The sequence below is a fragment of the Carassius auratus genome, chromosome 38 (genome assembly GCF_003368295.1).
Source record: "Carassius auratus strain Wakin chromosome 38, ASM336829v1, whole genome shotgun sequence".
NCBI classification, from domain to species: Eukaryota; Metazoa; Chordata; class Actinopteri; order Cypriniformes; family Cyprinidae; genus Carassius; species Carassius auratus.
In genome coordinates this window covers 18,332,504-18,357,615 of record NC_039280.1, presented here as the reverse complement: position 1 = coordinate 18,357,615, position 25,112 = coordinate 18,332,504, and the positions used below count along the sequence as shown (strand labels likewise).

Here is a 25,112-nt window from a genome sequence, read left to right as displayed (position 1 = left end):
TTGAACGATTCGTTCATTTTGAATGAATCTTTAATATGACTCGGCAACGACGAGTTGTCTCAGCAAGGGGATTCGTTCATTTTCCCTGAGAAAATCACTTTGATCACTTTGATAATTCACATAACACTACAAAATCCGGTATGAGACTGCAGCCAGCTAAGCAATTAATTAACATACAGTACAGACCAAAAGTTTGACAACACACCTTCTCATTCAAAGAGTTTTCTTTATTTTCATGACTATGAAAATTGTAGAGTCACACTGAAGGCATCAAGGGCTATTTGAGCAAGAAGGAGAGTGATGGGGTGCTGCTCCAGATGACCTGGCCTCCACAGTCACCGGACCTGAACCCAATCCAGATGGTTTAGGGGTGAGCTGGACCGCAGACAGAAGGCAAAAGGGACAACAAGTGCTAAGCATCTCTCGGGGAACTCCTTCAAGACTGTTGAAGACCATTTCAGGTGACTACCTCTTGAAGCTCATCAAGAGAAAGCCAAGAGTGTGCACAGCAGTAATCAAAGCAAAAGGTGGATACTTTGAAGAACGTAGAATATGACATATTTTCAGTTGTTTCACACTTTTTTGTTATGTATATAATTCCACATGTGTTAATTCATAGTTTTGATGCCTTCAGTGTGACTCTACAATTTTCATAGTCATGAAAATAAAGAAAACTCTTTGAATGAATGAGAAGGTGTGTCCAAACTTTTGGTCTGCACTGTGTATATATATATATATATATATATATAAATGTGTCCTTGGTTGCATTATAGTTTATTTTTTTGTGGAAATATATATTTGTTTGGGAATTTGGATATTAACATGTGACATTTTAATTATATTCTGTTGAAATGAAAGAAATGACTTGAAAAGGGATTCGTTCATTTTGTCGAACGAGATTCAAAGATCCGAATCAATAAAATGATCCGAACTTTCCATCATGTAAGGCTAATAAATGAGGAGGTGAGGTGACAATAGTCTATTACATTAATAGGTCAGGATTGTGTATATTTTATATTTAATTAACCCTAAAATCACAAAGAAATTATATATATATATATATATATATATATATGCACATACAATTAAAAAAAAGTATTTAAATAAGCATTCATTTTGAAAAAGAAAAAGTGACAATTGTGTAGATGACAGATTTCTATTATCAATATACATATTTTTTTTATTATTTATTTGATGTTAGATATGCTATATTATTTTGCATTTAATTTTAAAATTCAAATAATTTTAAAACGCATTTTAAACATGACTAAAACCATTAAAGCACAGTAAAACCAGGCTATGCCTGTTTATTATTGCAGGAGAACATACAATTCTTCTTTTTACAAACATGTTTTATTATAAAGGTCAAAATGGACAAACATAATTGCATATTTTCTGAAAAAATTTTTTTTTTGACTGTAATAGAAAAAGAGTACAAAAAAAAATAATATTAAAAACAAGAAATAAAAAAAAACATCCATTTTATTGTGACCACTAAAATGCATAAAGCCTGTAACAAAAAATAGGAAATATATATATATATATATATTTATTTTATATTTTTTTTTAATTGGCAAAGGTCTTCTTGAGTGATGTAGTGTAAACAGTCTTGTGGCAATACTGTAAAGGTCTGAAAGGCAGCCAGTCATTTTTTAGACTCAGATGGAGTGAACGAGTGCCACAGAGAAGGCTGACCCCACAGCAAGCCCCAGCGTGAGGAAGAAGGACATGACGACCCCCGCAGGCTCAGCCAGCTCCCGCGGCACCACTTTGGGCCCGTAGATCATGGGCAGTGTGCCCAGGTACCCGTTAGAAATCCCCAGCAGACAGACGAAGACCACGGGGAAGAGGTCATGTGCAAAGAACACACTGTGCAGATGATACCGGGGCTGATAGTTGCAGAACATGAAGAGAGGAACCAAAGCGGTTCTGGAGAAGACCAGCAATGGCAGCATGCGGCTGGTGGGACCCGGCACCTGCAACCAGGCCGTGACCTGGCGGCCGCAGAAGTCTGCAACATTATATAGCAAGAAACTAGTCAGAGGCACGAAGTATGTGGTAGCCCAAGGGTTTCCAGAGTCTTTATTCATGGACTGGATTCCTGAGGAAAGAGCAGGGAAAACCATGATGGAGATGAAGAAAACGTAGAAGACGCAGCTGCCCAGAAGCCAGGTCTTCTTCAGGATGGGTTTGAGGGGTGGCACGGATCCAGAGGACGAGTCCAAGCGGCTGCTGTGGCTGTTAGACTCACTGAAGGGTACAGAAGCTACTTCCATGTAGTATCTGAAAGACAGTTAGACAGACAGACATCCTGCAATTATGATAAGGAATGTCACAAAATACAATGTATAGACACCTTCACTGCAATGAACATATTTATAGCATTTCTATAAAATAATATATGAGACCATGGACCACAACACCAGTCTTAAGTGTAAATTTTTTAAATTGAGATTTATACATCATCTGAAAGCTGAAAAAATAAGCTTTCCATTGATGTGTGGTTTATTAGGATCAGACTAACTATTGGAATATCTGTAATTCGAGGGATTCAAAAAAAGACCTTTGAAGTTGTCCAAATGAATTCTTAGCAATGCATATTATGAATAAAAAATTAAGTTTTGATATATTTATGGTAGAAAATGTACAAAATATCTTAATGGAACAAGCTCTTTACTTAATATCCCAGTGATTCTTGGCATAAAAGAAAAATCTATAATTTTGACCCATACAATGTATTTTTTTTTATTATTATTGCTACAAATACACCCAAGTGACTTAAGAATGTTTTTGTGGTCCAGGGTCACATATGAATATTGTAAAAACTATTTTTCTGCTTCTGAAATGTGAAATTGTTATGGTGTTTAGTCTAAAATGTTTGGGGGGTGTAACTATCTGAAAACTGAAATAAAGGGTTTCACTGAATGTTGTTATTATTTATGCATGAATATAAATATATATATATATTTTTTATTTTTTACCATTTATGAATAATAATACTATGAAAAAGAAGACTCTTGGCCCCCACTGCCAGCAGCTTACATTCTGGAGACAGGAAAACACAGCTAAGAAAGAAAGAAAAATGCCTCTCGTGGAATCTATTTGTTGCATGAACTGACACAGACTTCTACAAAGAATTGCGGTTCTTGAAACAAAGTTACATGCTGGACTTCCAAAACAGGGAAGAGCACGCAGCAGACTGTCATCACGGACCCCCTACAGCTGGAGAGTCCTGTGAATCTAGTGAATCTAAACAGTTTATACCAAGTGTAGGGGAATAAGCCAAACTGATCGATAGCAGACTACAACTACATGTTGCTTTCCTCAAGCAACCATCTCTGACATGAAAAAGGAACTCCAGAACATTCTAATGAAGCACAAGACTCCAAATCAGAACATCATCCATGCGGAGAGGAATGATATTCGGAAAGAGCAGTCAGAACTCCTTAAGAAAGATTTCAGGGAACTTGAAAGACTTGAAGTTCAGTCGTTCATCAGTGGACCACTCCCAGAAAGTGGAACTAACATGTTTTTACGGCTTCTTGGGCTGAATATATATCTACAACGAACTTGCAGCATAAAAGGAGTCAAATTCATCAACAACTTCAGTCTTTTCTGGGGCCATAGACAACTATTTAAACTGGAAGGGCTCCACCCAAACAGACTTGTGCAAGAGTGATAAAGGACTACGGATATCTATTTCTCCCTCCGCCATCCTTCAGTAGTGTGTGCCAATAAACTCCAACCTGACTGGCACACACACACACCTGGACAGAGTATGAGTCACAACAGGACTTCATATCAGAGTCATCATGTGGTTGACACATCCCACAAGGACACTGATAACACCACACAGCCACAACATGCCCACAGAGCTCATCACAGACAGACTGTCACATATCAGAAGAGCTCTGAGACTCAGCTCCCAAGGATGGCTTTTCTGGAAAAAACACAGCTAGGGAAACCAGGATAACACATCACAGCCACCGGAGACACCAGAGACACAGCCCATCTCACCAGACACATTATCCTTCTCTCCAGCATCTCCACTCCTGAGCTTCTCACAGAAAATGGAGGAACTGGTGTAAGCTGTGACCAAAATCTCCCACTCTTTCACTGCAAGCCCCCAGATATCAACTAAAGCCTGTGGGCCCATCTCGTCGTCCTCGTCCTGTCAGAGCTCCCCGGCCACTGCCACATCCTCCACCTGCTCCAGGTGAACCAAAAACAACTGATAAGAGCTCTCAGTGATGTGTGTCAGGGTCCCGCTGATAGCAGCAACATTCACAAATGTTTACAGAACAAGCGGGAACCCAGTGTGCCTGTAGCTTTCTCGTTTTATGTTTTATCCCGTGATTGAAAGTCTAAAGCCTTCTCAAGCTGTACAGATGACTAGTCTAATCTGCGTCTAGGAACAAAAAGTAATGCCATAAAGTAGCTTTTTTAAACATTCGCTCACTAAAAAATAAATAATTTCTGAACAATGACTTAAAAACCACAAACAGCCTGGATGTTATGTTTCTAAATGAAACATAGGTGACAGCTGCAGTGCAACGGTCCTGAATGAAACAGCCCCTGCTAACTTTAGGAGAGGTGGAGGTGTAGCTGCTCTATTTACAGATGTCTAGTGAATAGTGAATAGTGAATAGTGAAGTGACATTCAGCCAAGTATGGTGACCCATACTCAGAATTTGTGCTCTGCATTTAACCCATCCGAAATGCACACACACAGAGCAGTGAACACACACACACACTGTGAGCACACACCCGGAGCAGTGGGCAGCCATTTATGCTACGGCGCCCGGGGAGCAGTTGGGGGTTCGATGCACCTAAGTCGTGGTATTGAAGGTGGAGAGAGAGCTGTTCATGCACTACACCCACCCACAATTCCGTCCGGCCCGAGACTAGAACTCACAACCCTTCGATTGGGAGTCCAACCCTCTAACCATTAGGCCACGACTTCCCCGTAAATCCCCGTCTATCAATGCAAGTGTCATTTGGTCAGCTCTTGTCTTTTCAATATCTAGGTATTGTGCTGAAAGGTGCTCCACACAATCCGTTTATCATTATTTACAGGCCTCCAAAATACTCTCCAGCATTTGTTGAAGAGAAATGCGATCAGTGAGTTTGACTGTTTTTCTATTGCAAGGATTTTGATATTCACATACATAATGCAGAAATCAAAACTACAAAACAAATTATAACTGTTTTTAAAAATGGACCCACATGCTGATGATACCCAGATACCCAAATGATTACAGCCCCATTGACTCCCTCTGCCAATGCATTGATGAAATTAACAGCTGGATGTGCCAGAAATTTCTTCAGTTAAATAAGGAAAAAAAACTGAAGTCATTGCATTTAGAAACAAAGATGAAGTTCTTAAGCTGAATGCATACCTTGACCCTAGGGGTAAAACAACTAAAAATCAAGTCAGGAATCTTGGTGTGATTCTGGAGACAGACCATAGTTTCAGAAGTCATGTCAAAGCAGTAACTAAATCAGCATACTATCATCTAAAAAACATTGCAAGAATTAGATGTTTTGTTTCCAGCCAAGACTTGGAGAAACTTGTTCATGCCTCCATGACCAGCAGGGTGGACTATTGTAATGGTCTCCTCACTGGCGTACCCAAAAAGACCATTAGACAGCTGCAGCTCATCCAGAACGCTGCTGCCAGGATTCTGACTAGAACCAGAAAATCTGAGCATATCACACCAGTCCTCAGGTCCTTACACTGGCTTCCAGTTACATTTAGGATTGATTTTAAAGTACTTTTACTCATTGCAGATATGTTCACTGAATATAAACCTTATAGAGCACTCAGATCACTAGGATCGAGTCAGTTAGAAATACCGAGGGTTCACACAAAACAAGGGGAGTCTACTTTTAATTATTATGCTGCCCACAGCTGGAATCAGCTTCCAGAAGAGATCAGATGTGCTAAAACACTAGCTACTTTTAAACCTAGACTCAGAACTCATCTGTTTAGCTGTGCATTTACTGAATGAGCACTGTGCAATGCCCGAACTGATTGCACTGTATTTTATGTATAGCCTAATCATTTTCTATTTTTAACTGTTTTAAATTCATTTTAATCAATTTTTAAATAATTTTAAATTCCTTGTTTTACTGTTGATTTTTTAAAATGATTATTTTACTTTCTTTTATGTAAAGCACTTTGAATTACCATTGAGTATGAAATGTAAAGACAATTTTCTTTAAGTTTTGTGTCAGATATAATCGCTGCTCTAGTGCCACTTAACGGTAACTCTGAGCACTGCATTTACATCAACAATTGATCATCATCATATGCTCGAGCCATTGTTATTCTAAAACCTTCAAAGCTTCCTACTGTTGAACAAAGGAGATATTTCACAGAATCTCCAAGATGCTCTTTTCTGCACAATGAAGTTTGAATCTGAATAAGATTTGACAGCTGTTCTTTACGCAGTTATGTCATATGGTTTTAGACAATTAGATAATACTAAAGTCATACGGACTGTGATTATACACCCATGTCACTTTCATTACATTTCAGCTGCTTGTCAGAGTCTCCTTCCAGTGTCACTGTTTTGAAAAAAGAGATTCTGCTACACTTCTCCTTTCGTGAATGACAGCAGACAACAATTTCGGTGGATGTAGGATTTTGAAAGATCCCCAACTCAAGCATATAAAAATAGTATGTTGGCACATCAGCAACTGCTGATCTCTACATCACAACTGTGTCACGAAACTGCGGTTTGACCCCAGACCGCCGATGAAACTCATGGATTCACTACCAGCACCACACTTCCCCTTTCAGCTCGTCTTTAAAAAAACAGCTCTGTCAATATCATGCGGCGAGGTTTTTACATTGTAGATATTCGTGAGATAAATGGAACAGAACAATGCTCCTTTTGTATTTGTGGAGTCTAATGTTTAGTGCAGTGAAATATTCATAATGGCAATCAAGGGTTGAGTAATTATACTGTGCAATGACAGAAATGTCATACCTTTAATGGGTTTGTGCTACATGTAAGCAAACTTGCTCACCTTGAGTAAGACAGCCTGGGCAGCAGCAGGTACATGAGGATACAGACAAGAGTGAAGATGTCTGCTGTGATGAAGTACACCAGCGCACTGTCGGTCACGTCACTCGAGGCAGCCAGGTCTACTATTGATGCCAAAGCACTCAAAGTGCCGCCCATGGCCTGACCTGAAGACCAAAGACACACGCTTAGTCTTGTGGCTTCACTCTATATATATATATATATATATATATATATATATATATATATTTAGAGTTGAATAGCACCGACTTCCTTTCAGTTAACTCAAGAGGATGAACACTTCGTGTAATATGTCATTGTACCTGATATGATTGCTTGAGATATTCTCATGGGAAAGTGGCCACTGATACCGAACACACTGCCAGAGAAGATGTTGGACGCCCCACTGACCAGCGCCACACTGGCCAGCGTTCCCCCAAAAAACTGCATCCTGCAGCCAGACATGTCCACTTTCACCAGCGCTGTGGTCACCACAAACACGACCAAGATCACCAGGAGAGAGAACATTATCCGCACCTGAGAGGAAAGCCTGAAAGAAATACAGAGGCCAGTGTGAAAGATGTTCGAGATGTTGACGGAATTAAAATTCAAGAGTCATAAACTGAGAAATCTAAATCCATTTGATATATCAGAGGTCATTGTACTATAAAAACATTCTGTAAGTTTCAGAACTCAAAACATTCAAAAAAAAATTATTGTTACTCTAAAAATAGCTTATAATGAAGGCAATCTGCCAAAATGACAAGAATGTGAGACTTTACGATGTAGAAGAAGATCAAAGCCTGCTTCTGCGTCACGGTCTATTTAGCCCCGCCCACAGATTCAAACAGATATTAGGTAAATGACAAGAGCGGCGAACACAATTCTACGCAGAAACCAAACTATAAACTATATTTGATGAACTTTATTTTTAATGAAGTGTCAGACCGTGTCAGTTATTTGCATCACCAACTAATTTATAATCATTCTTTATATATTGGCATCATATTACCCTCAATCCGGCAGTCTAGATGCATCAATATCGCCAATCAAGAAACTTTAAGTCCGATTCTAGTCACTAATCATTGGCTGCACCTCCACTTGCTAATTCCAGAATAGGGTTGTTGACATGCTGTTGTAGCTCCTGGAGTGGTTTGCAGAGAGTTACAGGTTAACATCACTGCATGAACACTGAAATATTTTTGCCATCCAGTTTGTATGATCCAATCACTTAACCCAATCCAGTTAGTCTTTGCACAAAACAGCAGTGTGTCCATCAAGCGGCTTGTTTTTACCATACCTGCTGGCCACAGACGTCTTATTTTCAACTCGTCTTGACTCTTTAAAATTAGAGTCCAATGTTCACAACAAAACCACAAAAAAGGGAAGTCTGGAGACAAACATGCAATGTTTCAAATGGACACACTGAGTCTTTATTCTCTGAGAGCACAGGGATGGGCAACAGTTACAAAGGTACCACAGTACACTTGAACAGGACTCTGTGTGTGCAGACTGATTCAATTGAGGCTCGGCCAGAGATGCTTCCATTGTGCTGCACATGAAGTTGCAAACTCTTTTTGGTTTTTATTTTGAGACAAACTAATGCCATTTTTCAACCAGTGTAGAATCTCAAATGGAAAATTCTATCCTGCACTCTTAAAAATAAAGGTTGGGAAGCACTTCAGTATAGAGACCAATTCTCACTTTTTACTAGTTGCTTATTAGCAAGCTTATTATTAACATATTGACTGTTTATTAGCACCAAAACTGCATGACCACATTCTAAATAACAAATACCTAAACTGAACAACTATCTTACTAACCTTTAATAAGCAGCAAATTGGTAGTTTATTAAGGCAAAAGTCCTAGTTAATGGTTTAGTGATGAGAATTGGACCTTAAAATAAAGTATGACCAATGGTTCTTTGTTAGCATCAATGGTTTCATAAAGAACCTTTAACATCCATGGAACCTTCCAATGCACAAAAGGTTCTTCAGATCATTGAAATTGAAGTTTATTTGGGGAACCCAACATGGTTCTTTAATGGCGTCGCTGCGAAACCCTCCTTTTGGATCCTTTATTTTTAAGAGTGTGGATTTAACAGCATTTGAAATCATAGCTCGCCTGTTCTGAGTGGATATACGGAAAGTGAATTGTATATGTGTTTTGTGTTTGAAGATGTGTTTCTTTTACCTGTTGACCAGGAGGTAGTTGAGGATGAGACACAACACTGAGGGAATTGTGGAAGCAATGGCGATGTAACTCTCAAAGTAGTCCTGCACACCAGACCAAAAAAACAATAAAAAGCATAAGTCACTCATAAAGCATATAGCACAAACAGTGATGTACCTTACTAGTCTTTCTACCACGTTACAATCCATCACGCTCCCTACGGTCTCAAAAAGCTTTTTCGCATTTTGCTCCCAAACTCTGGAATAGCCTTCCTCATAATGTTCAGGGTTCAGACACACTCTCTCTGTGTAAATCTAGATTAAAGACACATCTCTTTGGCCAGGCATTCAAATAATGCATCTCATAATCTTGTACTGCAGTTATATCTGATCAAATGTGCATTATTATTCTTTAGCTTGGGTTAAACTAATCAATTTTGCTTAGTTGGAACAGCAGGTACGCTAATTATGTCTCTATTTGTCTCTCTGTTTCTGTTAATAATTGCTGTTAATAATGTTTATAGTCTGTTTGATTACGTCTTTAATTGATTTTTCCGTACATTTCAGCCATAAACTGACATTATACATTTGATGGAGTGCTTTTATTATGTAAAAATAATGAATGCAGACTGATAAAAGATGAACAGTCCCAGAGCAATGTTTTCCTGAAACATCAGTCAATTATACAGTTAGTTTGAGGTCAGTTATACACGCATATCTGATCGCAGAATACAACAGTTGACCAATCAGAATCAAGTATTCCAAAGAGCATTCAAATGCAGCATTCATTTTATATCAAATATGATTACCTGCCTGCTACATCATCATTTCTGTTTCCAAATACTTTTGGAGAAATCCTATGTACAACAATGAATGTTAATTTTAGTAACTGTACGCAAGTTTTGTTTATTATCATTATTTGTGTCATATCATACATGCGTACTGATTTTGTATTAGTCACCTCAAGACGTTGGCCACTGAAAACTTACTCTTTAGACAGCAAGTAAGATCAGCGCTTTACAGCTAAAAAGCCAAAATCGGTGCTTGAGTTTTTATTTATTTGTTTATTTCTCACCTATATATGAAAATGATGTTCAGATCCCAACCGAACAATATTTAGAAAACAGTTTGGGAACCAAACAGTTGCAGGTCCCCACTGAAGAAGAAGAAGAAAAAAAGAGGGTCAAATGGGATCAGAAACTGTTTGGTTACCAACATTCTTCAGAATGGCTTCTTTTGTGTGGAACTGGAGAAAGAAACTCATACAGGTTTGGAACAACTTGAGGCTGAGTAAATGATGGCAGAGATTTCATTTTTGGGTCAACTGTCCCTTTAATTATCATAAATGTAATGACAAAAGGACATGCATTAAAAGCGTCTCATAAAATGATCTGCTTTCACTTCCAGCATTTCCTGCCCTGTCGGTTTAACCAGAGATTGGGCAGAAGTGAGAGTGACAAACAGAAAATAATTATTAAATCAATACTTATAACGAGTTTTAATCTTATTATTAAAAATATCCAGATTTCTGTTTATAACAACTAAAAACAGTTATTGATTCCAATAACAGAACCCATTCAATGAGAACTGATGGTTTTTCTTCCTGTTTAAAATATTGTGGTCTGCCTTTGCCACCCTGGCAACTAAGAGGGAAATACAAACATAAAAGCGGTATCCCAGGATGCACCTCAGCCTATTTAGAAACAAGCATGAAAGTGCAGCCAGTGTGCATAATCAGATCAATTCCAAAGGTCAAGAAGGAAAGAAACAGCAGACTAACACTATAAATCACACACTAACGTCACTGTCAGAAGAGGACAGATTCTACCCAATAACCGACTCTAGAACACACTTAAGGAGCAAAAGTGAGCCTGTGCTTCTGCATATGAAAGGAACATCAGTTCTGGCAAATATCACAAGACCTTGAGAATGCTGGGGTGAGCAGAAAGTTACAGAAACATGTTGCTTTAAATAGCTGTTCAGCATGCTAACAAGTAGGTGACACTCGTGCATTCGGTGTCATCTGACACACTTTAGCTAACAGCTGGCACATGATTGCACAATGTATATAATGTGTGTAACAACTTACTATTCTTCAAAGTCAAGTCAAGTCACCTTTATTTATATAGTGCTTTGAACAAAACAGATTGTGTCAAAGCAACTGAACAACATTAATTAGGAAAACAGTGTGTCATTAATGCCTTTAGTGTGACAGTAAAGGCAGTTCATCATTGAATTCAGTGATGTCATCATTCAGCTCAGTTAAGTTTAAATAGTGTCTGTGCAATCATTGTTTGCAATCAAGTCAACGATGTCGCTGTAAATGAAGTGTCCCCAATGAAGCAACCCAGAGGCGAAGCTGCACTGTACCTTATTTGGGTAATTTTTACAGAAAAAAAACAAAAAAACGTACAAAAATCCTACAATAAAGTCCTGTCAATCGGCTTACCGTAAGTTTACATTTACATTATATTTAATCATTTAGCAGACGCTTTTATCCAAAGCGATTTACAAATGAGGACAATGGAAGCAATCAAAAACAACAAAAGAGCAATGATATATAAGAGCTATAACAAGTCTCAGTTAGCTTATGCTGTACACGTAGCAATGGCTTTTAAATAATATAAAAAAGAAAAAGAAAACAGATAGAATAAAAAAAGGAATAGAGCAAGCTAGTGTTAGAGGTGTTTTTTTTTTTTTAGAGAATAGAATTAGAGTAGTAAGTGCTAAAGTAAGAGAGACAAATAAAGATGGAAGAGATGGGTTTTTAAGCCGATTCTTGAAGATGGCTAAGGACTCAGCTGCTCGAATTGAGTTGGGCAGGTCATTCCACTAGGAGGGAACATTTAATTTAAAAGTCCTTAAAAGTGACTTTGTGCTTCTTTGGGATGGCACAATCAAACGATGTTCACTTGCAGAATGCAAGCTTCTAGAGGGCACATAAGTCTGAAGTAACAAATTTAGGTAAATGGGTGCAGAGCCAGTGGTGGTTTAGTAGGCAAACATCAATGTCAGTGCAAATTGATAAACAGAGGTGTGACGTATTATTTTCGGCTAATTAAAAATGAATCTTTCTGCCGTGTTCTGGATTAATTGTAAAGGTTTGATAGAATTGGCTTGAAGATCTGCCAAGAGAGCATTGCAATGTCCAGCCTGGACAGAACAAGAGCTTGAACAAGGAGGTGTGCAGCATGTTCCCAAAGAAAGGGCTTGATCTTCTTGATGTTGAACAAAGCAATACTGCAGGATCGGACAGTTTTAGCAATGTGGTCTGAGAAAAAATCAGCTGATCATCAATCACAACTGTTTTTGAAGGAGTTATAGTTGATGTGCCTAACTTGATGATGAAATTGTGATGAAATGATGGGTTTGCTGGAACCACAAGTAGTTCTGTCTTGGCAAGGTTGAGTTGAAGGTGATGGTTTTTCATCCAGCAAGAAAAGTTGCGTGTTGATCAGCATAGCAGTGGTATGAAAAGCCATGTTTCTCAATGACCGAACCTAATGATGCCATGTAGACAGAGAAGAGAAGTGGTGCAAGAACTGAGCCCTGAGGCACTCCAGTAGTTAGATGTTGAGACTTGGACACCTCACCTCTCCAAGATACTTACTTGAAGGACCTATCTGATAGGTAAGACTCAAACCACTAAAGTGTGGTTCCTGAGATGCCTTTTGCCAGTAGGGTTGATAGGAGGATCTGGTGGTTAACCGTGTCAAAAGCAGCGGACAGATCAAGCAGGATAAGTACGGAAGATTTGGATTCCGCTCTTGCCAGTCTCAGGGCTTCAACAACTGAGAGCAAGGTAGTCTCAGTTGAATGTCCACTTCTGAAACCAGATTGGTTGCTGTCAATGAGGTTGTTGTGTGTGAAAAATGCAGAGACTTGGTTGAACACAGCTCGTTCAAGTGTTTTTGCAATGAAAGAAGGAAAACTGGTCTGTAGGTCTCTAACAGAGATGGGTTGAGGGTGGGTTTCTTAAGTAGTTGAGTTATATGAGCCTGTCTAAATGATGAGGGAAAAACATCAGTGTGGAGGGATATGTTAATGACATGAGTGAGTGCAGGTACAACTGCAGGAGAAATGGCTTGAAGGAGATGAGATGGAATAGGATCAAGCGGACAAGTAGTAGGATTAGAATGGATTAGTTTGGAGACTTCTGACTCATGCCGCGTTTCCACCGAAATTACCCGGAACATTTGTACCAGGAACTTTTTCCCCCCCAGACCTGCTGCTTTCTGCGTTTCCACCACGGTGTAAAGTACCGGGAAGATTAGGCAAATAGACTGGTGACGTAGCTCTGCGCGTGTTTCTCAATACAAAGTACGCTGATTTTGGATGTGCACCCTCAGTAGTTCAGATTTCGCTTATTCGACTCGGGAGTGTGATGTCCGCGACGACGCGATTCCGGTAATACTGCAAACAGCAGCGTACTTCATAACTTCAGTCAGCTCGTCTTGGTTACTGCAATTTTCCTCTCTGTATATTTACAATAAAACTTTAATAGGATATCAAATACCATTGCCTCCTTTCGTTTTCATTTAAACATAATAACAGCTGCAGAAATGTACTTAGTTCAGGGATATGTGTATATACAGCCATTACAATGAAACAAAATATTATATAAATTTGCCTTTTTTATTTTCATTTTAACATATAGATAAATTGAATACAGACCAAAGAAAACCTGTTAGACTTACCCCGCAGCTGAATTATGTTTTGTGTTTAACCACTAAAGAGACATCAGAGCCAGCTGCACATATCAGAAGGTCTAGCCGAAGTGAGGCTGCTTCTTGGCGGATAGATGATCACTGAGCTCTCGCTGATTACGTGGAGCTGACCGTCTCTGAGATCGGCGAAAAGAGGCGCTGTCTTTATAAATAAACCACAGATTTGAGTTTTAAACAACTACATTCTCGCCTGAAATACTTTTAAAATTACATTTCATGACACAATAACACTAATATTTTGAAAATGATCCGAATAAATGCTGCGTGAACTCAGCTGACCATGGCTACTGCAATTTTCCTCTCAGTATATTTACAATAAAACGAAATAGGATATAAAATACCACTGCTCTCGCTGATTGCGTGGAGCTGACCGTCTCTGAGATCGGCGAAACACATTTTTAAATAGGCGCTTTCTTTATAAATAAACCACAGATTTGAGTTTTAAACAACTACATTCTCGCCTGAAATACTTTTAAAATTACATTTCATGACACGATAACAGTAATATTTTGAAAATGTTGATCCGAATAAATGGTGGTTGAACTCAACCAATCAGGATGTTTAGTGCCCAAGTCCCGCCCCCGAAAGTTCCGGAACTTTGAAAAAGTACCACCTCGCCAGCAGGGACTTTCTGAGGGGTATTTTTTTACCCGGAACTTTATTTAGTTCCTGGTTCCTGCAGTGGAAACACACCGAGTACCAGGCCAAAGTCCCTAGTTCCTGGGTAAAGTTCCTGCGGTGGAAACGGGGCATCAGAGAGTGAAGTTACCAGTAAAAATCTGTATATTGTTAACCATCACATTAAATTCAATTATATTGTGAAATACTGTCAAACTCGTCATTTGTATTTCATTTAAGCTTCTTCTCAATTTTGTTATCAGTAATGTACAGTAGGTTGTTTTTTTTTTCATGTGTGTTATCCTGATAGTGTTTTGTGTGTGTGACCCTGTGCACTGTGTTTTATGGACAGGTCACAGATGAACTCTGATTTCCCACCTGCATTATTGTCTTGGTTATCAGTACATTTCACGGTAAAAAGCAGATTATGGTACTTCAAGCAGATTGGTAAATTAATATTCTGTACTCTATATATTCCATAGTCCGGTGTGCTGTATAGGTAATGTCCGTTATTACAGTTAACTATGCAAAGCGATATGGAACTGTAATGTGGCCAAGAGAGCTGCCTGGAACTATGTTTGAAAGTCAAAGTCATGAAATTTGTGACATTTGCCAAGTATGGTTACCCATAATCGGAATTTGTGCTCTGCATTTAACACATCCAAGTGCACACACACAGAGCAGTGAGAAGTGAACACACCGTGAGCACACACCTGGAGCACTGGGCACTGGGCAGATATATATCCAGCACCCGGGGAGCAACTGGGGGTTCAGTGCCTTGCTCAAGGGCACTTCAGCCTTGGGTATTGAGGGTGGAAGAGAGCACTGTTCATTAACTCTCTCCAACCTACAACTTCTGCCAGCACCGAGACTCGAACCTGTGACCTTCGGGTTACAAGTCCAAGTCTCTAACCATTAGGCCACATATATAATAATATAATAAGTTGTAAAGGTCACATTATATTTTATATTTTAATTCTCGCTATTAACAAACCATTAACTATGATTTTGCCTCAATAAACTCCCGATTTACTGCTTATTAATAGTTAGTAAGGTAGTTGTTAAGTTTAGGTTTGGGGTAGGATTAGGAATGTAGAATATGATCATGCAGAATAAGTGTCTTTATAAGTACTAATAAACAACCTATATGTTAGTAATACACATGCTAATAAGGAACTAGGTAATTGGCCACTAAAATAAAGTGTTACCTTTTTTTTTATTAATTTAACAAGATTTTTTTATACAGTGCTAATAAATTAAATAATGTAAAAAAATAAATAAACAAAAAACACTGATCAAACTATATAGTTTTTTTTTATTTATTTAATTTTAAGATATTTTCTTTTCTTTATAATATTTTATTGATATATTTTCCTTTATTTTATAAGATATTCAAACATATTCACATTTATTAAATGATTAAAGACTTGCTTAAATGATCCCGCCAGAAGATGAGTAACTATTGTAGCCTTTCCCTTTCTATTGCTAATCATAGAAAAGCGAAACTACAATACTTTTTTGTATACCATTTACGTTTAATGTCTAATGATTTAATCAACACAACATTTAAGCAGAGTCTAAGAAAGATGAGAGGTCTCTCATTTTCAATGCTGTCAAAATAAAAGCCTCCGCCTTGGCAATATATCGGTCAACCACAAGTTACTCACAAACAAAAGCGTTCTGATTTGTTAAGACACTTACGCTGAGGTCATTGTGAGGTTCCTCTTGACCAGAGGGACTGGAGTTGTTACTGAGCTTGTAGAGCCAGTACTGTTTGGCTGTGATGAACACATTCCAGGGCAGCAGAGAGCCGATGCCCATCAGGAAGAAGATGATGTACACCAGATTGTAAGAGTCCTCCGGGCAGTGACGAGTGGCCAGGGACCCTGCCGTCTGCTGCCGAGAGAGCAATGGTGAAGTGTCGTCCCCAGACGCATCGCTCTCTGAATGCTCTTCATCACACATGGAGGAGATGGAGGTGGGAATGTAAGAGGAGTTCACGCTGGCCTGTAGAGACCGCTGACCGTCCATTCTCAAAGAGACGGCACACAGCGAGGGATCCAGGGGACTGTATATGTGAGGGTGACTGGGAGAGACTAATGCTGGAGGAGAGAGAAAAAGAGAGCAAAACATCACTGGAAATGACTCAAATCATTTGGATAACAAACTTTGCTACAGGCATTTCAGAAGTTGTCTGCCATTTGGTCAAGTCATGCAGACACTGGTTTAAAAAGCAATAGCACGCCTCACCTTCACGTGTCACATGATTTACCGTAACATACATGTCCGTGCTTCCCACTAACGCACCACTGATAAAGAGGAAGGAATTTCAAAGAAAAGAAACCACTTCAGTAAAAACACAGAGCTCATGAAAAAACAGTATTCAAACTCACTAGAATGTTGTGAGATTATCGCCTGTCTGCTCCTAAAATCTGTCTGTCATCCTGCAGATGCTGCGTGCTCAGATCACACAGAAGAAAGAAGTAAACACTCACAGCGCTGCAAGAGACAGAGAGAGACCATATGCAAAAAAACACCTCCACCACGGGTACGCTGAATTTCACACCGGTTAAAAAAAAGAGCATGTGACAGTCTGGAATAACTGCTGATGCCTTACATGCATTACAACATGCTCCTGTACTCTACTGAGTCACATGACACCAGACTGGCTCTACCTAGGAGACTACAAACATACACACTGTGTTATTGACAAACTCCACTCTCTAAAACACAGCTGATAATAGAACACTTTAAATAATATTGCATACAATAAGTGTTCATTTCAATTCAGCATTATTCTTCATTTTATTTGCTAGCATTACAGGATTATATATATTGCCCATCAAACACTGTGCTATGTAGACCTACGATAAAACAAACAAACACTGTACATTCATCATTCACATTTATGCTGATAGTAACGTCATGGTAATTTATACCATTACTATGAGACTAAATGATCAACACACACATGTATTTAATTGTGTGGTAACTTACTCCACAAAATACTTGACAATATAGACACCAGAAAAAATTTAAGGTTACTGTTGCTCTTTTCTTTAGAACTCAAGGAGCTCTCGGCAGTGGCGGCTCCAGACAATTTTGATTGGGGGGGCAATGGGGGGTCCTGGTCATTTCAAGGGGGGTCTCATGAAAACCAACAAAAAATACAGTGGACACGGCTAATAACTGCATATTACTGCTACTAAACAACAAAAACAACACAGCATATCAACTACTTTGTTGATAATTTAATTAATTAATCAATTGCAGTTTGCAAACAATATGCTCAAACTTTAAAGGGTTGGCACTTTAAATGGTTCGCGTCACCAATACGCATTAATCCACAAATGACTTAAGCGGTTAACTTTTTTAACATGGCTGACACTCCCTCTGAACAGGGCCGTGCAGAGACCTTTGGAGGGGCAGGTGCTCAAAGTATAAAAGGGGCACATGGAATAAGGCTTTAAATGGCGCTGCTCAAAATATCAATACAGCAATATATTTTGCAAATGCTTTGATGCAGTTTTGAAAAAGAAACAATAGAGAAGACACTTTTAAGTTTAAAATAATAATACCTCTGGGATTAGAAACTGAAATGTCTTAAATTGTCCCAACCTGATGGCTTTTTCTTCTCTGTTCTACAGAATAATTAAGAACAGCAGTTATAATAAAAACTATGGAAAACACATGTGCCTCTACATTTTCCTCTTTCTCACCAGCCTCTGTCTCCTGGCTTGCTGTTACCTGATCTCTTTCTGTCACTTGGGCCTCTATATTTCCCTATTTTTCTTCCTCTTTCTCCATCTCCTCATTTGATCTATTACTTTCCACTCTCTGTCCATCTAGGAACAAGGCTCTATTTACTATTTCAGCATTAATCTATTATTTTAACCATCACTACTACTCTTGCACTTAATTAATATGTCCACCTTAAATATTGATACAAAACATTAAAAAACTGATACACTGGAATATAGTGATTAATATTATTATTACTGTTGTAGTTGTTGTTGTCTAAAATCGAACACCTTTGCAATGTAAACAAATGACAGGCTACATTTGTTATTCATATCCTTCACACTGCACTTTGATGTCAGGTATATTATGCAGTTTTTATTGACATTGATATTTTTACATTTATTTCCAGAGAGATATTATTGAGTTTACAGGTTAAAGTGGTCTTGCTGTGGTAAACACTGTTGCTATTGTAGAAAAAAATAAATTTGCGTCACATTTAAAATATAATTATATTTTAATTCATTTCTGAATGGTTTTTATTTTTATAATGATAATTCAGAGAATGAGAACATCTGAATAAGCCTTACCAGTGTTGTGATAATTATTTTTAAGGCACTCTATGTGTTAAAAAATAAATAAGTACTGTAATATAATAATAATTTAGTCAAATAACATAAAAAAGATCAGACCCCTCGATGCCTTTGAAACTTTTCTCCCTCAAAAAGCACGCTAGTGTTCTTCTACACTACAGGCTACACACAGCAATATATACAAACATATCTGCATGTTCTCACATCAAATCGTTCTTGTAAAATAATAAAAAGTAAATCAAAATCACTTCGCTGAGAATGAAACACCACTTACCAGCTGCAACGGTGTTGAAAATATCCTTTAGCAATTAAAAAATGCTCGTGAGGAATCGTCCCGGTCGGATGAGGTCATGAGATCTTCATGTTGGTCATTTTATTTACGGCTAAATTATTATTAAGAAATTGTACTAATATTATGATTGGGCGTGGGCAGGCATTCACAAAAGGCAATGTTATTACAAAAAAAAATTAAGGGGCAAAGGAGCAGGTGCTCAAGTGAACCGGTTCTTTTGGACAATTCGATCAAATAAAACCAGTTGGGGAAAAAAAAACGGTTCACCGGATCTTTTGCGCTCGATGTAATGTCATTCGCGATGACCGCCCTTCATTCAAGCCTTCGGTTTACCCGCGCTTATAACACTAGCACAGAATCAGTTCAGAATCAATCATCAAAAGAACCAGCTCGGTTCAGACGAGCTATGAGTCAGTTTGCTTCACGCTGAATCACACATGCGCAGTATCATCAGCTCCTCGGTTCTCGAATCAGACGCGTCCAACAGAAACGGTTCTCGTTCAGTGTATGAATAAATGTCGAACTAATTATTATTTATTATTATTCTGCGTAGTTTGGAGATAATTTTGTTTATATTTATCCCTGATATATATATATATATATATATAAAAATATATAATCAGGAAGAGGGTGGGGGGTCAAATGGGGGGTCAAGGCGTTTTTTGGCAGGGTCTTGAGACCCCCCAGGACCCCCCCTGGCGCCGCCAGTGGCTCTCGGTTTCACTGAAGAACAACTTTGTCTCAGAGGTTTCTCCTAAATTACTCATGAGAAAACAATAATTTACTAATGAATCGATTCAAACCTGCTGAACTGGATGAAACTGTGAACTGTAACAACGCTTATGAATTTAGAAACTCACCAATAGCTTGATTTTAGCTGAATTCATCCTTCTCGTACCTGCTCTCCACTGACAGACGATAACAACACACTATCAGTAGACATGGTGACTTATGTTTGCATCGGAGTAACTTACACAACACGGACTGTAATGTATTAGGCACTGAGATGGTATTTTTCGGCTGAAGGTTGTAGGCTTCAAAATAAAAGCCTCACGGCAATTTAAAAGTCTTGGAAGCAAAACAGAGGGAAATACGATTTCGATATCTACAAGCGCGAATTTTATTTGCAGGTACCTGCATTAATCATCTTAAATAAATATATATGTATATATTTTATAAATATTAATAAATCTTACTTCAACAGAGGATTTTATAAAGACCCAATTTTTTTATAAAAACTTTAACATGACGAGCGTCCACTACTTTATAGTAAATTAATAAAATACTACACTGAATACTAAGTTTTAATTCCCCCCCCTCACAATTTTAAGGAAGGGTGAGAACCAAAAAGGAGGATGAAAAACGTTAAACAATTACTTTTAGAGTAAGAAATACAATTTAAGTGCACTGTTAATTATTAGTGTAATATTTACTTGTTTAGTGTAGTCGTGTAAAAAGCACACTCTGTAAGTTAAAATGTTTGATATATAACACTCAACGCTGTGGGATAATAGAAACCGTTGAACATGTAATATTAAAATGTGGGAAATATAATATAGAGAGAATAAAAATTATAAAGAACTTAAAAAGTAATTATAAAGAAAAAAGAAGATAAACTGGATATTAGGGTAAGGATTAAAAGAAAGTATTAATCAAAGAATAGTAATGGAATATATAGTAGAAACAGGATTAAATAAACGAATTTGATAGTTAAATAAATAAATAAAATGAATAAATAAAATAAATAAATAAAGCAACGGAATAGGGAAACACACATGGGAGCTCAACACGCAGAAGCCAGAAATACAGCTTGGGTGAACCCGAAACAAAATTAACAATACAATAAAATAAATAAATAAATAAATAAAATAAATCTGAATAGAAACAAGACTATCTTCCATGTATGAATAGAAACAGTTGGTGGCGGTATGTGCCTATGGTGCGGAATACCCCCAAAAAAATCCAAGGAAGAAGAAGAAGAAGAAGAAGAAGGAGTTGCATGGCTTTTATTTTGAAACGCCGCTATTCGAGCATCACATGTTTTTTTTTTTCTTTTTCTGTTCAGTGAGGCAAAGTGTCTCGTGTGGTTTCAGGTAAGGGCTTTTTAAATAGCATCAACTTGTTTTATGTGTAACAACTATTTTAATGAGTGTTTGAGCAGTCTTCGATGTTGTCTTAATTATTTTTTTTTTTTTCAGTCAGTGATACAAACTGTACTTTTGTTACATACATGTCACCAGAACACGTGGAAAAGCTGGACATACATTGAGTCTAACTTACTTGAATGTTTTATGCTTATTATTATTATTATTATTATTATTATTATTATTATTATTATTAGTTTGATATGCTTTGAATGAAATATGTTACAACGTTAACATAATCTGGTTTATGGTTGTATTTAATCATCTGTTATGTATGAAATGGGATATAGTCAAATATCATAGAATTAAAAATTCCAGGCCTAAAACTTAGTTAATCAAATCGTAAAATATAATGGAAAAGGCATGGATTATGATATATATATATATATATATATATATATATATATATATATATATAAAATTATTTATTTTTTTTAAGTTTTTCAGCTAAGCTCAGCTATGAAATGTGTAAATAGTTTGGAGTTGGTCTTTGTGAGTGAATGTTTCTAATTTTAAAAACCACGAACGAATTAAATTGGAATTAATTTATATGAAATAATTCTGAATGTGTCACTGTTTTCAGTCTGTTCATACAATGGCTGATGATGGTCCCGCAGAGGACTATCCCACTGAAATTGAGGAAAACCTGAATGATTTCGAGTCCTCTTTGAGCACTGTCCAGAATATGGTCCAAACGCTTGCATCTGTATCCAGAAGTGACAATCTGCTGAAAGTATGTGAAAGTAAACGCAAAAATTAGTAGTTAAATTAACATTTTCACATATGAATGAATTATTTTTTGTATCTTTTTGTACCTCATTTAAGCTGGATCCTCTTGATCAAGCTAAATTGGATCTGCTGTCTGCATATGCCCTCAACTCAATGTTCTGGAGTAAGACTTTACACTTTCATGGTTTGCTTTCACGTCATGTGTAATGAACGTTAACAGGTTATGACCAGATTGAACTTTCCCTCTCAGTGTATCTGGTGACACAAGGAGTCAATCCGAAAGACCATGCGATTAAACAAGAACTGGTAAGATAAGTTTTTCATTTTACTTATGTTTTAGGCTTAATTTCTTAAGCACAAATTCATCAGCAGCAACATTTGTGACAATGTGGATTACCACAGTAAATAATTGCCATGCACTGTATTTCTTCTTCTTATATATTTTCTTCTATAATATAAACTTTTTGCACAACACTGGTCATGGTGATTGAAAACTGTTCAAATATTGCATATCATTTTTTTTGTGTGATAATCCACTTTATGTCACAAATTCAGTCTATAGAGCTCACCTTAAATTTAAACTAGAACTATTTTATTATTATTATACTGGGGCATGTATTAAATCTGTGAACAGACATGCAGTATGTGCAGGTAAACTGCATTGTTCATGAAGGATGGTTTACTGTTGTTTATTGACTAATTGAGAGTAGAACTAACATCCTCCTTTCCCTCACAGGACAGGATCAGGACATACATGAACAAAGTCAAAGAGATCACAGACAAAAGAAAAGCTGCACGTCTGGACAAAGATGCAGCTTCGCGGTTTGTTCGTAATGCATTGTGGGACGCAGAGGACAAGAAGAGAAAAGACTCAACTGAGCATCCCCGCAGAGGGAAGCACATCCGTTTTTCTTGATTGAATTGACTGGCGAAATATTGAAGTTTCCCAGCAAATATTTAGCAGACTTTGGGATTAAGCACAACAGATATCTGTGGTTTGCCTGGTGACGTGTTATGATGCTGTGTTGAGTTATAGCATCATGCTTTTCAAGATCGTTACTAATTTCAAACTAAAGAGGAAACCCAATTTTTTTTATTGTTCTATTCAGTTGAATTTAGACCAGAATGTTTTTTCTTTTTTCTTTTGAGTCATTAGTATGATTATATCTGGGGTTACATGCTCTGAAATGTGTACCATCCATAATACCAGTCCCATTAAAACTACTGAATCCTCTCTGTCTCGTCAATTCATTCTTTTAAGGAATTGTTGTCTTCTGGTTCATCATTTTTAAAATGAAATGAAATGAGTCTCCACACTTCCACCAAGACACTTGTCAGTTCTCATACACGTTGATTAGACGATCGCTGCTAACCAATCTTGGGGACGGATGCATCCATTAATGATCCAAGATCGGTCGTAACCCACTGCTTTTCTTGGGCACAATGAAGTAAGGGCTGTAAAACCCCGACCTCATATTGGCTGTAGGGACCGGCTCTATCGCATCCTTCGCCAGCAGAACTGTGATTTCGGCATGCAAGACAAGGGCATCGACAGCCTTGACTGAAGTGAACAGGTGCACCTGCTGCCTCTTATACCTCCACAAATAAGAAGGAATGACCTACCACCTATAAACTGGGTTATACTTTATTATGATAGTCCACTGTAGACATTCTACTATCTGTATAACTTTGCAACTATTTCAACTAATTCTTATTAATTAGCAGGTAGATGTTGACTAACCCTCAGAGAATACTGTTAGGTTAGGGTTAGTAGAATAATTTGACACATACTCAGAAACTTTTTTCAGGATGCCGCATTTAAAGATAATTGTGGACAATGAACTGACAACATTAGATAATTTGGACAATCCTTTATGGGATGTGTTTAAGGGACTCTTTCAGGGATGGATTGACTATAGCTTTGTGTTAAAACCATTTTAATGATTCTTATTACCACTAAAGCCCTAGGACTTTAAACGTATTGAACGGTGCAATTAAAACATATGAAACATATTAAAAGTGAAGGATTTCTGTTTGGTGTCCATGGCACTGAAATCACAGGCTTAACCTTTGCATGAATATTTCTCTTTCACTCTTTTATTATAGTAATTTCAGTGTAGACACAGTAGTCCTACAGAGGGCAGTAAAACATGCTGTCCAGCATCCATTACACTCAGAGCTGGCACTCATCTGTTTGTTCAGTCGAACCTTTGGGGCTTTAGTTTCAAGAACATACGGAGTGAAGTTTGGAAAGTCTTTGAAAGGCAGTTCTTAAGTGGAAGGAGCTTGGAAAACTAGAGGGTCTAAGGGACTAATTAAAAGCTTGGTGGAGGAGATCATAATGGCTATTGTTGGCATTGCTTGAGGGTTTAATTAAACTGCCTCATGTCTAATGATGCGATGTGGGATATCGCATTTGTCTTGCAATCCTACAGAGAGAGAGAGAGACTGTACATAAAATGACTTTGAAGAACGCTTAGCCGATACAGTTTGTGGTATACTGGGAAATGGCTGTTGGCTAGTAGATGATGGGAAAATGTTTGTTAGAATTATGTACGAAAAAAAAGACTTCTGTCAATGCTTCATACTCTGTTGGCACACAAGAAGCTCTCAAATGTGTAGACTTCAAATAACTATGCCTTCAAGTCAGAATGATCATATTTACCAAATACAGTCTAGTATGTGTGAACACCAGCATAAAGTCTTCTAGGTGTTTACAGACACTCAAGTGAGACTTTGAGCCCTGACTTTCTCTGTTATGGTATAGTATAGCCTATTGTGACTAAAGAATCACGATGGAAACAAACTGATATTGATCATAATCATGTAGGCCCTATGTTGAATATACAGTTTACGTATATCCTGTTGGGAACTGAAACACCTTCATGTTTGTAAGTCGGAGAAATAAATAGGATTTTAAATGGAACACAGCATGCAATGCATGGACAAAGCATCAATTGCATACATAATGCACCTTTAGCTCTTCATTTATTGCACTAGTGCTTGAATGTATTTTGTATTAGTTAAGAAGTAAAAGAGAGAGAATGAGTCAGTATTATTTTAGTATCC

The 25,112-nt window shown here is 37.6% G+C and overlaps 2 protein-coding genes across 6 annotated transcripts; one reads left to right on the top strand and one right to left on the bottom strand.

Annotated features, from left to right (window-relative positions):
• Positions 1-1,282: 1,282 nt before the first annotated feature.
• slc29a3 (solute carrier family 29 member 3) lies at positions 1,283-20,226 on the bottom strand. 5 transcript variants are annotated; one of them, XM_026224550.1, is made up of 8 exons: positions 20,031-20,226; positions 16,941-17,046; positions 16,798-16,856; positions 16,249-16,649; positions 9,225-9,307; positions 7,355-7,581; positions 7,036-7,198; positions 1,283-2,283 (listed from the first exon to the last, which is right to left on the bottom strand). In XM_026224550.1, exons 3-8 carry the CDS (start codon positions 16,829-16,831, stop codon positions 1,659-1,661), a joined length of 1,533 nt encoding a protein of 510 aa, XP_026080335.1. In that variant the 5' UTR covers positions 16,832-16,856; positions 16,941-17,046; positions 20,031-20,226; the 3' UTR covers positions 1,283-1,658. The 5 variants fall into 5 exon arrangements, with proteins under 5 accessions (XP_026080335.1, XP_026080337.1, XP_026080340.1 ...); XM_026224552.1 differs by lacking the exon at positions 16,798-16,856 and having other exon boundaries at positions 20,031-20,225; XM_026224555.1 differs by lacking the exon at positions 16,798-16,856 and having other exon boundaries at positions 16,941-17,000; positions 20,031-20,225.
• An 894-nt stretch (positions 20,227-21,120) lies between these two features.
• On the top strand, positions 21,121-23,277 carry c1d (C1D nuclear receptor corepressor). The gene is made up of 5 exons (XM_026224549.1): positions 21,121-21,263; positions 21,898-22,047; positions 22,140-22,206; positions 22,294-22,349; positions 22,780-23,277. Exons 2-5 carry the CDS (start codon positions 21,910-21,912, stop codon positions 22,957-22,959), a joined length of 441 nt encoding a protein of 146 aa, XP_026080334.1. The 5' UTR covers positions 21,121-21,263; positions 21,898-21,909; the 3' UTR covers positions 22,960-23,277.
• The last annotated feature ends 1,835 nt before the right edge of the window (positions 23,278-25,112 follow it).